Source organism: Sardina pilchardus, chromosome 19 (genome assembly GCF_963854185.1).
Source record: "Sardina pilchardus chromosome 19, fSarPil1.1, whole genome shotgun sequence".
In the NCBI taxonomy this organism is placed as follows: Eukaryota; Metazoa; Chordata; class Actinopteri; order Clupeiformes; family Clupeidae; genus Sardina; species Sardina pilchardus.
In genome coordinates, this window is record NC_085012.1 from 9,415,507 (window position 1) to 9,433,015 (window position 17,509).

Below are 17,509 nucleotides of genomic sequence, written 5' to 3' on the forward strand. Positions count from 1 at the left end.
CTACACAGTCATCATGAAAACATGACCTAAACTAACTCTTGCCAATAATGCAGTACTCTGACTGTATCGCAAGCAACAGCTGTAGCAGCTTGTGTGGCCTCTCCTGGTGTGCAGAGATAAGGCCCAAAAATAGGCCTTCTTTCTGCAAATCCATGGTTTTCCTTCCTCTCCCCCCCAAAAAACAGACCCCTCTCTCCCCCCCTCCCTCTTAACCTCTTATTGCTGTTGTAAAACCCAAACATCTCAATTATTCAGCTCACTTCCTCTCTGGGTAAACTCTGCTTGAAGAGGTCCATCACAGGCGAGGGACAGGAAATCCCAAACAATGGAAAATCTGCCCCATTTAGAAGCCTGTCCTGAGAAGATGTCAAATTGAACCTTGAGAGAGCACAACTTTTAGCACGGGCAGTCAGAATGTCCCCTCAGCTGTTGGGTTTTCTACAAGCAAGTGTGACCGGTTTCCAATGATTCAAAGTTGTCTGATTTTGAAATGAAACAGCAGAGGTGATTTAATCTCTGAGAACTGCACCCATGAGTCGACACAGTTCCCAGGAAATGCAACTGATGTTTGGAAATGCATGAATAATTTCTCATGAAGATCTAAATAAAAACCAACACACCCAGCGTGTCTGATTTGCCTCCATGATAACATATGACTTTGCTCAGCATGTAGCACTTCAATGAACATTTGCAGTCAACCTAAGAGGTTGCATCTGCAAGTAAGCTGCGAATCTGCACATTCCAAGGCACAGGATTCAAAGGGGCTATTAGACCAAACTTCAAAAACAACAACAAAAAAAATAATCATCATGATGAAAGAAATACACATCAGTTCCTCATCAATTCTTTTTTCCAATTCTATTCAGACCAAATGCAGCCTGTCATGGCAGAACAATACAGCCCTGTCAGCTCTGTTCAGAAATGTTTCCTGGTCGACGTCTCCCTATGCAGATGCCATCTGCGTTAGCTACAGCTGTCCTGCAGAGTCTTGCCTTTTCTTCTCCGTGGCGAGCGGCGGGGAGCTGTCACGGCATCGAGAGCGCCGAGGCGGCCGTCTGTCGTCACCTTGGTCGTCGGCCTGTCACTCCATGGCTGCACAGTTACACTCGAGACAGAGAGAGTCAGAGAGAGAGAGCCGGAGAGGAAAGCCTTGGCGACTGCACAACAAGGGCTCCTTGATTCTGGCAAGAAGCAGTTTCACCTACGCCTCGCTACTGCATGAAGGAATGAGGCAAAAGGCCTGCTGACACAGTTGGACACCGTTTACAGTTCTTGAGCGGATGTCATTTTCCAAATAGCTAAAACCTGATGTAATATTTTCCCAGTTTCACACAAATAGTTGCACCCGACCACGAGTTAGATGACAAGATTCATGGTAAGGTTCAACGAAACAAATACTCTAACACAGAATGCAGACATAACCACCAAATTATCAACCCCACTTGCCCCACTACATTTGTGTTGACTTATATATATACTTATGATTTATATAAAAATAAAAAAGTCTTGTGTATGGTCCAGTTGACACGGGATTCATGGATGGTTACACAATCCTCCCCATGTAAATTGCTTTAGGATATTTGTCCTTCAGGCTGCCCCACTGCACAAAGAAGTAGTCCGCCAGGTGATAGAGGATCTTTCCGGAAAGGGAGAGGGTCTCCACACGGCAGATGCTCTCGACGTAGACCAGCGCCACCCTCTTCAGTCCCAGGATCCCGAGCATCAGGCCGCCCGCACACAGAGGCACACACGTTCCTGGCCCATTACACAGCACCTGAAACCACACGCAAACGCATAGAAAAGGCTCAGAAAAATACATCTGCACACACAGACGCACACGTGCACGCGCGCACACACACGCACGCACGCACGCACGCGCGTGCACACGCACACCTGAAATGACACACATACAGTACACATATAAATGTGTGGTTGCAAAGGCTCAGAAAAATACATCTGCACACACACGCACGCACGCACACACACACATGCAAAACGTTCTGTTTGTCAGTGCCACCAACCCGGTGGCACAAACTTGCAAGCGTGTTTTTTTCCGCTCACAGGCCCTAGGGGGAAGCGAAGCCATCATTCAATCCGAAATAAGTCAAATAACCATTCCAATGACTCCAAAGCTGAACAGTTAAGGTTCAAAGGATCAAATTAAGCTAAAAAACTTGCATAGTTCTCCTTCAAGAGCACAACCACTGAGCATTGAGAGCCCAGGCACATGCCTAATGCACTCAGCATGTACAGTCCTGGAAGTACAAAGCACACAGATGTTAAAGCGTTATTAGCACTAGAGACGCTTACATGCACGCACACAGGTTAGCACAAGTTCTGGCTGTGTGTGGTAGCTGAACGAGTCAGCATCAGGGCCTCTATTTGCACTCCAGGGAAAACTGAAACACGACGTCACAACAACCTTGGCTCCCGATGAGACAAGACAAACAGAGGTTACTGTGCCTCTCTGTGTGTGTGTGTGTGTGTGTGTGTGTGTGTGTGTGTGTGTGTGTGTGTGTGTGTGTGTGTGTTGTGTGTGTGTGTGTGTGTGTTGTGTGTGTGTTGTGTGTGTGTGTGTGTGTGTTGTGTGTGTGTGTGTGTGTGTTGTGTGTGTGTGTGTGTGTGTTGTGTGTGTGTGTGTGTGTGTTGTGTGTGTGTGTGTGTGTGTGTGTATGCGATGGATCAGTCTGTATAATCACACTTGTGACAGTTATGGTGTGCGTAGTTGCACAGGAAGGCCAGCAGACTGCTGTAGAGCGAGGAGACAGGGTCTGGAGAATCCATCACAAGAGCTGCCAGACCATCTTGGTGGAGGCATGGACTGTGCTTACAGTCACATTGCCCTGTCCCAACCCCCTACCCCTGGGGGGGGGGAGTTGAGACAACAGTGGATCTTTTGTGCACGAGGGACCGAGTTGATAAACTCATTACATTGGGATGAAGGTCCAGTCGCTAGCTTCCCCGATGATATTGTCCATTACCGAGATTTCTAGCAGACTTTATGTCAGACAGACACAGCTTCATCTCACAAAGAGTGAGGAGGAGAGAGCAATGGAGGGGACAGGAGGGCTCCCTGCGGGTAGAAGTGTGCTTTGCTGGTAGTGAAAATCAACAGTACTGTACTGTTAACGGCCTTTTCTTTTCACACTGTAAGGATATAGGATTTCACCTCTGACAGATATAGAAAATACCAAATAAATCACTTGCCATAAAAAATATAACTCCCCAAAAGTCTTAGTCAAGACATCGACAGTGACTGTAAGAATAACATCCAATATAAAACATATTAGACGGTCTGTTCCCTAAAGGGACAACTGTCAAAATACAGCCCACAACACCAACCGACACAGGGCCTACAAGCAGTAGCACAAAAAGCCCAGCAATAATAGACATACTAAGTTTAGAGGAAGCTTGGTATCAGTCCAGAATCATTCCATCGGGTCTAAAACTATGCAACATTTGTGTCCAGAAAAGATTTTAGGAGTAGCACAATGCAGATGAGGTCATCGCCACCCTGCAGTGAGGTGGTGCGTCAGGCTTGGAGGAGGTTATTGGCTTCTGGCGCACTGCAATCAGAGGGACATTTGCAGCCTGGTCTCAGAGAAAAAAAAAGAAAACAGCGTCCATCAGTAAACATGAGGGTGCAAACTGGACTGGGGACAATGTGAACAGTCAACAGAAAATAAATCACCTCCCGTAAAGGGTCAAACAAACACACACACACAGAGACACACACACACACACACACAGAGACACACACACACACACACACACACACACAGACAGACACACAGACACACACACACACACACAGACAAACACACAGAGACACACACAGAGACACACACAGAGACACACACAGAGACACACACACACACACACACACACACACACACACACACACACACACACACACACACCAAGGAAGCAGTAAAAGTCCGCTGCTGTCACTGCTCTCCCTCGTAACACAGGCAGCTGCGAAGAGGGTGTAACAAGAGAGCTACAAGGACGACTAAAAGCTGCCAGCTTGGTGACACAACCGCATTTTTTCTCCATACGGCGGGTCATCTTGGATGACCTCTAATTCACGCTTCTTTAAGGTGCGAGGCCTGGGCCAACACAGCCACCAAGCCCGGCCCTGCGGTGCGTTACTGACGGCGGCCGAGGCGCGACCTCTGACTACTGCTGCTGCTGCTGCTGTCGGTACGCTCGTCCACCTCCCCATCCCCCTGCTCCGTTTCACATGACGTCGTCTAGGAAAAAATGCGTCTCTCGCTGGGCTGGAAGATGACTTGGGTTATTGGGGTGGATTGGAGCATTCGCTCGCCTCGCTCTGGAAGCGCTGGCGGTTTTGCGAAAGACAGACAGAGAGAGGGAGGGAGAGAGGGAGACAGAGAGAGAGAGAGAGTGAGAGAGAGAGAGAGAGAGGGAGAGAGAGAGAGAGAGAGAGAGGGGGAGGAAGAGGGAGGGAGTAACAAAAAACAACAAGCTGAAGGAGAAACAGGAGATGAAAGAGAGAGACAGGAAAGACATGCAACGTAGGATAGAGAGAGACCAGTTGAAGAGACGGAGGTGGGGAGAAAGAGTGACATGCGGCGGGGCGTGCAGTGTTCTCTGTGAAGCCTGCCGCTCCGTAGCGTAGCGCCGCGTTCATAAACCTGCGCCAGAACATTCCGCGCATGCTTTAGCTGGCAGCGTCCAGGGGGTTAGGGCAACACGCTCTGCCCAGAAGGTCGGCACCCCTCTGGGCCTTTCTGCCCACAGCACTCGAAAAAACACACACCATTCAGCCCACCGCTCGCTCTCTCGCTCCCTCCCTCCCTCACTCCCTAACTCACTCACTAGCTGGCAGAGAAATGCACAAATACACACTTTTAACACAACAACCAGACTCATTATCATTAATGCCTATTACGAGCGCAATGAAGGTTTGTGGCATTGCGTGACAAGCTCTGAGGACCCGTACTCCATCCAAGAAGACACACTGAACACACATGAACGCAACTTTGAACCCACTTATCTATGTAAGCATTCAAGACTCAAGAGCATACATATATACTTATGCCCTCAATACATATGCCATACAGAACACAGTTAACAGCTCTCATTAAGGACAATGCATATGAGACAATGAGTAATTTCCTGTGCATTAGCCGCATTGTGTATTAGCCGCATTGTGTATTAATTAAAGCTAAAAGAAACAAATCCACATTAGTACCATATTAACTGCCCCTGTGTATTAACCTCACAGCTGAAGAACTTTCAGTCACAAATGAGTGTGAGCTTATTTCAACGACTAGGAGTAGGTGTAGCCAATGTAACTTTCTAGCTATATTCTATATAGGCACATCTGGGTACACACAAACATACAAGACATATCACACCCATCTCACATCAAGGAAATATCCAAAACGATGTTCCTCCTATCAGTTTAACATAATAATGACTTTAGTGCCGCAATCCTTTTGTGGAAAGGGGCCCTTGGCCACTCTTCACTAATCGTTACGAACGGCAGCACTGAAATGCTATCTGCAGCTTATCTTCTCAGTTGATAAACAGCACACAGCTGGGTAGTCTCAGAAAACTATTATGTGCGTGTGTGTGTGTGTGTGTGTCTGTGTGTGTGTGTGTGTCTGTGTGTGTGTGTACACAAAATGTAGTGTGACAGAGTACAGCCCTGAAGCCATTCCGTGGGGGAAATGCTTGTCAGAGCACTGCCAAGTAGTGCTGCAGCTCACGCTGGCCTAGAGAATTGCGCTCTGGTGACAGCTGAAAATTACAGCCGCATGTCACGTGCTCCTGCTGATGACCTAAGCCCACCAGAATGAAATTCTGCAAAGTGCACAGGTGTCTGCGTGAGTCAGTGAGAAAGTGTGTGGAGGGAGAGAAAGAGAGAGAGAGAGAGAGAGAGAGAGAGAGAGAGGCAGACAGAGACAGAGAGACGTTTGACAGTCATAAGAAACACTTCAGACTCAGACAGCTCTGTTGAGGCAGACACACACCTCCTTGAAAGAGGAAAGAGAGCATGTGTCTTAGTCAGAGATGACAGTCCGAGACTGAGCTGTCGAGACAGGTGAGGCACCAACACACCTGATGAGGTCACCGTAGTGGGGGGACATACATCATCGCCCCCCAAATATATATCACCAGGAGGTACGCTCACCTGTCGACAGCTAGCATGTCACTTTCTGAATCACCTACCGAGAGCAGACGAGGTGAGTCAATGCCACGCCCGACCAGACAGCAGGTGTTATCTGCTCATAAAACACTTCAACATGTTTCACCTAAGTTCCACGGAGATGATAAGAGCTGCATAGAGCCTATGCTCAGACGACAGCAGGCCACTGAAATACTAGCCTCGACAGTTATCCTTCGTTATCACAACGCGGGCAATCGAAACTCAGCAATGAAACGCTATAGTCTCGTTCTGACTGTGCACAGAAGGCCTTGGTGGGGGAGAGAGTGTTCTCTCCAATGTGTGTGTGCAGACAGCAACACTAACAGAGAGCTGCTAAGCAAACAGCATCTCACCGTGTCAACATTTGACGACGGCCGCTTTTAAGCAGCGAGGACAGATAGATAGCAGGGCTGAGGCCTCGAATGGCTACCTCACAAAGAAAACGCACCCCCTAACGGTGTTTGATCTAAATCCCACTATGGCTCATCTCTGTCCAAATTATATTTGTAACCTTCTGAAGTGGAACTGGAACTCCTCTTGTGAAACCGTTCGACGGACAGCTCGCGGTGTAGAACAAGTTCGAAACCCTTAAAAAGAGAACACTGTAAATTAAAAACGAGACGTTTTGCAAGACGATGGAAAATGCGTCAGTTCACATGAAAGACTATAGGGGACCATTCCTCTTCTCCGTTCCAGCTCACAGCCGATATCCCTTACATGGGTGTCTCTCCTTGATATATCGGCGGGTTTGTACAGCTGTTTTGCATCGCTGTCTGTATAGGCGACTCCGCTGTTATTATTATTTTTGACAGCTGGAAACGCCACGGAGGGGAGCGGGTCGGGGGCAATGTTGGAACTGCTGCAGAGATGTCGCTATGGGTCTGTTTAAACAGATGGCCGGCTTGTCTAAAACACATCGAGCTCTGCTTGCTTGAGACTCCTCTGACTTGGTCGACCACACTGATTACCGCAACCTACTGTACAGTATGATGATCCATCTCAGATATTTCATTGACTCTGCTATGCTACAAATGTAACTCAATGACAAAGAACTGCTAAAATGTGGAGATGATATTCACTGCCGCTACAGCAATATAGCGCACAAATGCTAATACCGCAAAAGGAATATCTCAGGGTTACTCGAGCATTCACAGCTCCTCACAGTCATTCACACAGTATCTCCACCCCTGGCAGCTGATTGCGGCTGTCAATCAACTTGTCTGCTGGAACATAGCATGTCCACGGTGAGGAAGGAAAAAACAATGATCCGGCGATTTTGGTAGTAATCTTTCCTCAAACTTAGCCAGTGAAATTCCGATCCATCCCATCCCATCCCATCCCATCCCATCCCATCCCATCCAATTCCCGTTCCCATTCCACTCTTTAACTATTGCCTAATAAGGTTAAGATGAAACATATGGCAGGCCAAGCAGCAGGGCGCACGCTCAGTAGGAAAACAGAAATGTGGAAAAACGGAGCCGACGAAGCACGGCAAAGTCCTCCTCCAGCGGCTCTCCCTCAGAAAGGGAACGACAGTCAGCAGACGGAACTGCGTGTGGATGAGGGGCCTAGTGATTGGTCACTGTGGCAGTTCCAAGTGTGTTATGCCCAAGGTTCAAGGTTCAAGATACTTTATTGCTATTTATGTAAAAAAAACATATAGGAATTTGTTTCAGCAATTACAGTGTGTGTTTTCAAAGTGCAGCTAGACAAAGACGGTGATGACACAACAGACAACAGTGCATAGACAATAATAGAGGTAATGATGCCAAGTAATAAAGTGCAATGGAATGGGCATCAGTCATAATTATTTGTTATTGTCTATCATATGACTCAAAAGCTACTGCGGTATCTGCCATCTTATTATGTTTTTTTTTGGGGGGGGGGGGGGGGGGGGGCGGTTTAGTGGGTTGGTGTGATTTAATTTCGTTTCTGCATGGGGTAATACATTTTGTCCAAAGGGCATTCATTCGATCCCTCCGCAAAGTTGGGAAGATCGAAAACAAATTCTGTGGTGGGAGACAAAGGAGCTCAGCATCTAGACAAGGATATTCAATCTACAGTACAGTGTCTGACAAACAGATGCAAGAGTGAAGGGAAGACCAAAAGAACATAAAGTCTCAAAGAGGAAGAACAGAGGGAAGACAAAAAAAAAAAACAGACACAGAAAAAAACAGAAAGAGAGCTGGAACGAAAAATGAGGAGTGGACAGTTAGATATGGCAGGAGACGGAAGGCTCCTTGGATAGCCGCCATGCTTTTGGACCGGCTCCAGGCAGACGAAGAGGCCCGCCAGCACCAACTGTGCCTTTCAGCCCAACAGAATCGACCTGTAGGCCTCGGAGGCCCATTCAATTTCCCTGGACTGCTAAGCCTCAGTGGCGCGCAGTGGACGGCCTCGGCTGCCCGGTTATGTAACAGAGCCCAGTCAGCCCACCGTAACCATACATCACCGGAGGGGGCAAAGTATTACCAGGGAAACACCAGCGTCACGACTTGCTGTGTCTTGTGTGTGCCACGCTGCCTGTGTTTGGCATTAATTAATCACCCCCGCGCTAGTCTAAACAACGCTTTATAAAGGGCACTTGTGACCTTGCATACTCTCCCTTACTCTCCATGTGCTAGCGGTAGCCTGAGGGAGCATGGAGTAGGCTTTATATGGGGGGGGGGGGGGGGGGGGGGCATATTTCTCAATTAGTTACATAAGCAAAGTTGGGAGAAACAGTAGGACGATGGACGGAATGATGATAATCTCTCGCTCACTACCACCACCCCCCCTCTCCTCCTCCTCCTCCTCCTCCTCCTCCTCCCTCCCACTCCCTTGCTCTAGCTGGGGCCAGACAGTCCTGCTTCCATCATGAAGAAGCGTTGGGGACACAGTCAGCAGTAAGGATTGTGCTGACACATCTGGAGGTGTGTGTGTGTGTGTGTGTGTGTGTGTGTGTGTGTGTGTGTGTGTGTGTGTGTGTGTGTGTGTGTGTGTGTGTGTGTGTGTGTGTGTGTGTGTCTATGTGTGTATATGTGTGTCGGGGGGATGGTGGCAGACAGTAGTATGGAGAGTTAAGAGGGTGCTGTGATCTCACACATGCCTATTTATGGTCAAGAGAATGCGTTAAAAAAAACATCTCTTCTTCACCAGAACCCCCCCCCCCCCCCCCCCCCCCCCCCCCTTCTTCTTCAGGGGTGACCTCCGCGTTTCGGACGGACCGTGCCCCCGGAATGCGTCGCATCTCTGCATCGGCCCAAAGAAAAGGGGCTACTGTGGGGGGCCCACTCTCTCACTCTCTCTCTCTCTCTCGTCAGCCAGCGTCCAGTCCCTGCCCTGCTCCCAGCTCTGTCCGAGACATGCTCAAGTTTGGTCAAAACAAACAGACAAGACCAGAGAGGAGAAGAGAGGAAGAGGAGGCTGGTTCGGACGCGTACCCAGGAATGTGCTCCCCCAAGAGCTGACCCCCCCGGCCTGACGGACCAACGTGGGACGAGGGGGGACCCTTTTTTAAAACAACAGTCTGCTGACGAGGGGCTGACGGAAGCACACTCCGGGACTAAAAAGGAAGTAAACGGCCACGGGCGCTAAGGCTGATAGAGGCTAACGCGGTAACGTGAGATGGTGCTAACTCCACTTCGGAATTTCTGACATCAAAAAAAAAAAAGAAAAGAAAAAAAAACTGTCCACACGTTAATAGGCTAAAATTTCCGAATTTCCAGCTGTGACAGATGGTTATCAAATCAAAGCTGTGTGTGTGTGTGTGTGTGTGTGTGTGTGTGTGTGTGTGTGTGTGTGAAATGAGCTACAGAAATTTGTCACAAAGTCACAACAGCGTCCGTTCAGGTTTTCCTGGAAAACTCGGTGAACCATTCACTTATCATCCCACCTCTCCCTTTTCTTTCGTTCTTCTCTTTCATTTTTCTACTCTCTCCCTCTTTCTTTCTTGCCAGTGGCCAGAGCTGAAAGGAGAAGTGGAAAATGACGCCAGCCGATGAAGAATGGACGCTAATTAGAGATTAGGGAGCAGTGGGCAGTCCGGCTCTGACAGGTCAGGCTGATCTAACCCTGCTGAGCCCAATCTTTCAGTCTGGCTGGCTTTCACTTTCTCCTTCATTCACACACACACACACACACACACACACACACACACACACACACACACACACACACACACACACACACACACACACACACACACACACACACACACACACACACACACACACACACACACACACACACACACACACACACACACACACACACACACACACACACACACACACACACACACACTACTCTACAGTGTACAGATATCCCTCTTTAGCCCCTTTTGTCTTGTAGACTGGTCCACCTTTCTCAGCTGCAGACCAGGAGTGGTCTAGCGTAGTCACTCTCCAATCCCTCACCGCTAACCCCCCCAACCCCCCCTCCCCGGCTCAAACCCTAGCCCACCCCCCCAACCCCCCCTCCCCGGCTCAAACCCTAGCCCACCCCCTCTCTTCTCTCCAGTTGTCGTGGCAATGGCGAAATCCGACGCTGTTTTGGCCCCTCCCTGCCGCGAGCGGAGAAAGCCGGAGGCTCACAGCTGGCGGAGGAGCCAGTCAGGTCCTGCCACATCCTGCGAACAAGATCCCCTACCACCACCCTCCCCCCCCCCTCCGCTCCTCTTCCCGCTCCCTGCTCTGCTGCTCCCCCTCTCCCCTCGGTCGGCCCCCACCATTATACAACAGCAGGGGGAAGAGCGGAGAGGAATGGAAGAGAGAGTGAGAGAGAAAGGGAGAGGGAGAGAGAGAGAAGGAGAGAGGGAGAGAGAGAGGGGGAGAGAGGGAGAGAGAGTGTAAGAGTGAGAGTGAGAGTGAGGGGGGCCTGCTGTCTGTCTGTCTGCCTGCCTGCTTGCCTGCCTGCCTCCACTGTTCATTCCTGCAGAACAATTTAAGCACTCCACTCCACTCCACTTCTCTTCTTCCCCGCCCCCTTTTCTCTCGTTTCTCTCTCGTTTCTCTCCCCCGACTCTCTCTTCTCTCTTCTCCTCAGTCTCACTCGATATCTTTCCCCCCTCTTACCGCTGGGGGAGACCAGCGCTCGTCAATCTTCCAGACTGTCCCTTCCAATCTTTTTCCCGCTGACAGTGATCTCTGGCTCAGAGGGGCAAGATCATCAGTAATCAGTAATCAGGTCAGCAGTGTCCAGGATCAGTCTCTAGGCCAACCGATGAGGCTGTAGAGTGGAATGCAAAAAAGGAAAAACCCTCACACGCTTGGGAAGCGTTTAACGGCTCCTGATGCGCTAACGGCGATCGAATCACCACCATCAGGCCGAAATCAGACTTCATGGTCACTCAGCTGACATGGAACACATACCCCAGTGCAATCAGAGATGACCAACACCACCATGAGTCTTTGATCACTCGTCCAAAAGCAAGACTCATGAGCATGGACAAAAACATATCTTCACCACTGGAGGATGGTGCTTGCTTGACTGACTGTTTCTGCAGACACTCTTAGTCATGCTCCATCTAGAAATCTGAGTCAGAAACACATCTGAAAAGTCTACCAGCTGTCAACTGGAGGAGTATCTTCCAAATATAATGGGAGTGTCTTGAGAGGAACCGTTGAAAAAAAAATGCACGCGTCTGCAGAATCAACTCTTGAGTTCTCGACTACAGTGAGCTCAGCTGTGATTGCTTACTCAAACAGTACTGTACAGAGTCACTATAGGAAACAAGGGGAACTCATCTATGACAGCAGAAAGGCCTCGAGATGAACTACATTCAACCTAAGAATAGATGCGCTCCACTAATAGACATCAATGATGTATAGGTTGTGAATATCTGATCATGGAGAGCTGGCAACTCAACAGGATGGATTTCTGCCGCAACGCTGCCACCCTATGGCACTTTGTGGCAAATGACTCAAATGAGCTTTTCATTTGACTTTATGACATGATTATTTAAGGGCTCTAGTTTAGCGATCAGCAACGGATGGTCAGGCACAAAGTTTATATACATAAAAGGTGTAGCCAGTCCACATTCAATTTAATGGTGTGATTTTGTGATCAAATGCTGGGCACTGAGTAGAAAAGATTTGTTCTTATGTTTCTTAATCAGTCATGGGTGTGATTTCAGGCAGCGTAACATCCTTTAAACTAATGAGAATGACATTTGTTATTCCTATTAACAGTAAGCAGCGTAATTTCAAACAGCACATCGGTATTTTGATAATCAGTGGTACATTTGAAGGAATCTGCTTGCACACGAAACCGTGTGGAACAGGTATTCTACTACTAAAACTTGTTTGTGACAAGCAGAGTCTAGCCTACAGGCATCTGCACTTGTCTATTTGAAGTCATATTGAAACTAACTTCATTGTGGTCTCATAGTCAATGACAACACCGTTCTACACAGTCAATTACTTTCACTATTGACTGACAAGGGGTTACCACCAAAAACATAGCCTGAAAAAAGCAACACTTACCCCGATAATGTTCGAATGACTGAATAAAAATCCTAAGGATATCTATCCTGCAGAGGAGTTGCTGCTTACATCTCGTGACCGTGCAATTTCAGCTGTTTTATATGCGCCTTTCGCTATAGACCAGTTTTTTCTTGGTCAGTGGCATAATGATTTTTAGAGGGTGTAAGATAGTGGTTTTTGGATCACCGTCTTTGGATTTTGGATTTTTGGATCTTATGTCATTAAGTGCCACACTCCTGGGCGCAAAGCTTCATAAGTGGAGCGCATGGTGAAACAACTTTATTGAGTGTAAAATAAGAATAAACCTTGCATTTTACTTTGTGCCACCTAGTGCCGGGTGTACAACCAAAAACTTCATGTATTACAACAACCTCCTTATGAAAAAACTACATCTCACAACACAATTGTAAGACGGTGGAAGCCTTTACCTGTCAAAATAGGCATTTCAATCTTAAACCACCATGAGTTCTGTAGATTACAGAACCATATAGAGTCCAAGAGACATTTTGATCTGATTGTGATAGCAACCAAACCACGGAGACAGTTTAGCTGAAGTGTTCCAACCAAATGATTACACCTAAACTTCACTGAAACCATTTGAACACTTCTTGGCCTTACATGGTGATGGAATACTATCTGTATTTGAGTCGGGACAGCCAGAAGCGTGACAAGAAGCTGGCGGAGAGAAGGTCTGAGAACCTACCACATCGGGCTGCAGACGGAAGACCAGAGGCACGGAGTAGAGCAGGGCATTCAGGGTGCTGACCACCGACGAGCTCCAGGACTGGCGCACCTCACGACTGCGAGGGATCCGATGAATGGTGTACTGGTGAACGGAACACACACACACAGAGACAGAGTGTCACACACACACACACACACACACACACACACACACAGAGTCACACACACACACACACACACACACACACACACACACAGAGTCACACACACACACACACACACACAAACAGACAGAATCAGAGTCACACACACACACACACACACACACACACACACACAAACACACACACACACACACACACACACACACACACACACACACACACACACACACACACAAAGATAGACATAAATATGCCTTTATGAAACACTGTGTGGAGAAATCTACTGAGTTTTCCTACAGTTGCAGAGTATTTGTATTTTACACAACTATCATAAATACCAGTGACTGCATGCGCCCTTCCCCCTGCACATGTGGATTTGTTTACACATCAGCAAAGATAATCTTCAAAGAGCCATGTCGACTGACAAGGCAATATTACACAATTTTATACAAACAGTAGGCTATTGCACCAGAGTGCCATAAAGCCATTGTGATTCTCCTGGTTGGAAGACAGTGAATTGCAAAGCTAGTTCTCCATAGACATGGAGAGTAAGTGCCATTCTCTCTCGTATTTTTAGTTATTTTAGCCATCAAAATTACTTTGAAGCACTACATCACTTCAGAATACTCTGTATCTCTCGTCTTCATCCAAAGAAATACACTGGAAGAGATGCTTGAAATTCTCATTCACTAACTATACTATTCATGCAGCCTAAAATGAACCAGCCTATATGCTGCAACATTTTAAACTGACTGCAGAACATCTGCCTATGCATATATGCATTAGGGTCATTCCACCTCAATTCAACAAATGCCTTCTTGAAATTTCACAGTCTGATAGCCCATTCCATACTCTTTCTGGAGATGTGTTCAATTAATTGGTATAGCTTGTCATACCTCTGTAATGGGGAGATACAATATTATCCAAATTGATTGTTTTTCAGTTTTGTGTTACATTACTTCCAGCAAAAAAGCAATATAGACACCTCTTCATTACTTTTTCAAAGACAGCTTAAACACTTCTGTAGAGAGACATAACCATTTGGCAAACATTTTGTTTACAAATTGTGTAATGGGGCACCCAATGTGGGGGTGTGAAAGAAATCGGCAATTTTTCTTCTGATTTCACAAGATTGAAACACAGTCAGTGTCAACACATACGACTTACGAATGAATATGTGGAATCTATAGGTAGCAATCATTATTCACAGAAAATTTGAAGTCTTTAGCTTGAACACTTTTTGAGATAATGACATCTGAACTTTGCTGCAGATTTAGATGAGGGCGCCAATGTGCCAAAAATCAGAAGGGGGGTACCATGTTCAAAAACATTTTTCTCTGGATGAATTAGGTATACCAATCTAATATTTTGGCTAAGTTAGTTTAAATGGTTACTCTTTAGATGGTAAAAGTTTGAAGCAAATCTGAGATGGTCAAGCAGAAATGTTCTCTAAAATCCGTTGAATTGAGGTGGAATGACCCATTACACTGTGCTGCCTAAGTCATATTTCCACATGACGTGTCAGCATAAGACTTGCTGCATAAGCACAAATCTGCATGCATTCACAGCCTGAATCCTGAGCTCGCAGCAAAGTTTACTGACCTGAGGATGCTTCAGAGTGTCTCCTCGAGAGCTTTCAGCGCTGTGGATCTTGTCCTCACTCATTTTATCTGTGTCCGCTATGACATAGTGCCGTGGCCTGTAGGATTCGGACAAACTTCCAACCAAGCGCAGAATCTCAGTCGTATGGCCACCTGTTTACAAACAAAATCACATATCCATCACAAGTGCCCAACAACATTATACAGCATACCTGCATAATAAAAATGTATAACGTATACTAGCTGTTTTGTTGGTACTAGACTTCACATTGTAGCCTATAAAGAGGTCAAATGATGAGACAAATGACTTATACTGTAACATCCAGAAATCTATCCCCAAATCAAGCATGAAACTATGGCAGCTGACGTGGTAATAAATATATAAGGCATGCATAAATAATTAATCACACATTTTGGTTATATGGCGTCACTGGCACAAGTCCAGCTGCTCGTGGGAAAACCCAACTGACTGAGCAAGATTAGTTCTACCCTGCAGGCTCAAGAATCAAGAGGGCTGAATCCAGGTGGGCTACTACGCAATGTGTACAACATCCAGGTAAACATATCATGGCATAATTACAGGACAATTCAAGAAAAAAAAGATGATTCCTCTACAGTTGGCATATCTGACCCACCACTATCTTATACATGTATGAACTGCAACTTTAAACCAAATACAATCGACTTTAAACCAGTAAGTTAGATGTAAACATGGGATAACGTAGGCTAACACAAATATTGCAAGTTAGCAAAGTGGAAATCTTGCTTATGCCTTACCAGATCCCGCTACGACTAGCACACATACAGATCCCTTCATCCCAGGTTTACATTCTGGACCTTTCTGTAGAACAACTACAAGTCGGACAACAAAACAAAGGACTATCGCAATGCATCCCGATAATACTCCCAGTATCAACGTTTGCAGTTCCATATCATCAGCTAATGTTTGTTAGCTAGAACTACTGGGGTAGAGACTGCAGAGGAGTCGACGCTCTATTTAGTTCCCCATGGATTAACTCGTTCTTTTCTCGCCACAACATGGTTTAGCCATTGACCTCAAAAAAGTCTATAGATACAGTAAAAAGATGTATAATTCAAAGCAAATGTGCTAACACGTTTGACAACTTTGTGATAATCAGTACGGCACGCCGGTGGCTCAAAGCAATGAAAACGCGTTTGTAGTAAAGGCATGGGTAAATGTTGAAATGATTACAGCGACATCTGTTGGATATTGCTTGTAAGCACAATTCTTTCTTTCTTTCTTTCTTTCTTTCTTTCTTTCTTTCTTTCCTTTGTTTGTTTGTTGCTGTGCTGCAAAGATTTCCAGACAACTGACACCTGCTTGTATTTCTGATCATTGCATTAGATTATTCAACTTTGAAGAGGTTCTCAGCCATTATTGTCATGACCAGGAATAGTGGTAAAATAAGAGGGGTAAATGAATTCTGTGATCATCTCGGTGAGGTTGACTGCGCCATGCGGTGTCAGATTTTTAAAAAGGCATTCAGAATATGTTTGATGATGGTGGAGGTTGTCTAATGTTTATATCAATACCAGTGGTAGGCTATTAAATGGTTCCTAGAGTGTTGATGAGTGCACATATTGTGAATGTGGATTTTTTATCGTTTTGAATCTTTTGAGAGGGGGATAATCTTCAGAGGTGGGTGTTTAGCCTCCACTACATACCTGGTATGGCTCAGCGGCTGCCACTGGTGAGGGCGAATTGGTGACACACTCTTGACCAGAAACATGCTGAGACTGAAACAACTAATCCCAGACTAAAGGGAACCATTAGTAGTGGATTTGTTTATCTGGTATTTCCTGTTTGAGGGACAAGAAGCTAACATGGCCAGGGTCCTCTTAGTGTGTTTATTTATTTACTCACACAAACTTGCAGCTTATTGCAACTTGCCGTGTGCATGTGTTTGGGTTATTGTCTCATCCGGTTTGTCACGTGCACAAACTGATCATCTCAGGGAGGTTCTGTGCTTTGCATCCCTAATGTCCTCAAGGCACAAGAAGGTACAGCCCTTTCCTGGTTCCATAAATTGAAACTAGACAAAACATCCACTTTGGTTGATAAATATTTTCTTCCACTGTCAGGGAAGTAAGTCACATTTTGTTTACAAAGCTGTTCCTGTCTCTGGCCTCTTTGTGCTGTCTTTCTCTGTGTGTTCTTGTGTTTGCATGGTCAACATTAAATCATAGCTCTTCTTTAGCTGGCCACTGGTAATTTGCGCCTCACCCTTAGGTGGCTTCACATTTCAGTGGCAGTGGAAAAGAGTCAGCGATGAAGAAAACGTGAAATGACAGGCTTTTGTTCCAAGTTTCTTTTTTTGTTTACAAGTTGTTCCAAGTTTTTTTTTTGTTTGTTTGTTTCATCACACAGTCTTTTGCGTACAGTCGTTGGTTCCAAGT

The 17,509-nt window shown here is 46.4% G+C and overlaps 1 protein-coding gene across 1 annotated transcript; it reads right to left on the bottom strand.

Annotated features, from left to right (window-relative positions):
- Positions 1-214: 214 nt before the first annotated feature.
- On the bottom strand, positions 215-16,223 carry alg14 (ALG14 UDP-N-acetylglucosaminyltransferase subunit). The gene is made up of 4 exons (XM_062521641.1): positions 15,869-16,223; positions 15,093-15,244; positions 13,346-13,468; positions 215-1,774 (listed from the first exon to the last, which is right to left on the bottom strand). The coding sequence occupies exons 1-4, from the start codon at positions 16,020-16,022 to the stop codon at positions 1,544-1,546; spliced, it is 660 nt and encodes a 219-aa protein (XP_062377625.1). The 5' UTR covers positions 16,023-16,223; the 3' UTR covers positions 215-1,543.
- Positions 16,224-17,509: the final 1,286 nt, after the last annotated feature.

What these genes read in the sequence shown, in the direction of transcription:
- alg14 (XM_062521641.1), bottom strand. Translation starts at nt 16,022, where the DNA reads ATGGAACTGCAAACGTTGATACTGGGAGTATTATCGGGATGCATTGCG. An exon ending in GCTAGTCGTAGCGGGATCTG is followed by an intron (nt 15,245 to 15,868) that starts GTAAGGCATAAG and finishes GTTTGTAAACAG; the next exon opens with GTGGCCATACGACTGAGATT. An exon ending in TCCGTCTGCAGCCCGATGTG is followed by an intron (nt 1,775 to 13,345) that starts GTAGGTTCTCAG and finishes GTGTGGTTTCAG; the next exon opens with GTGCTGTGTAATGGGCCAGG.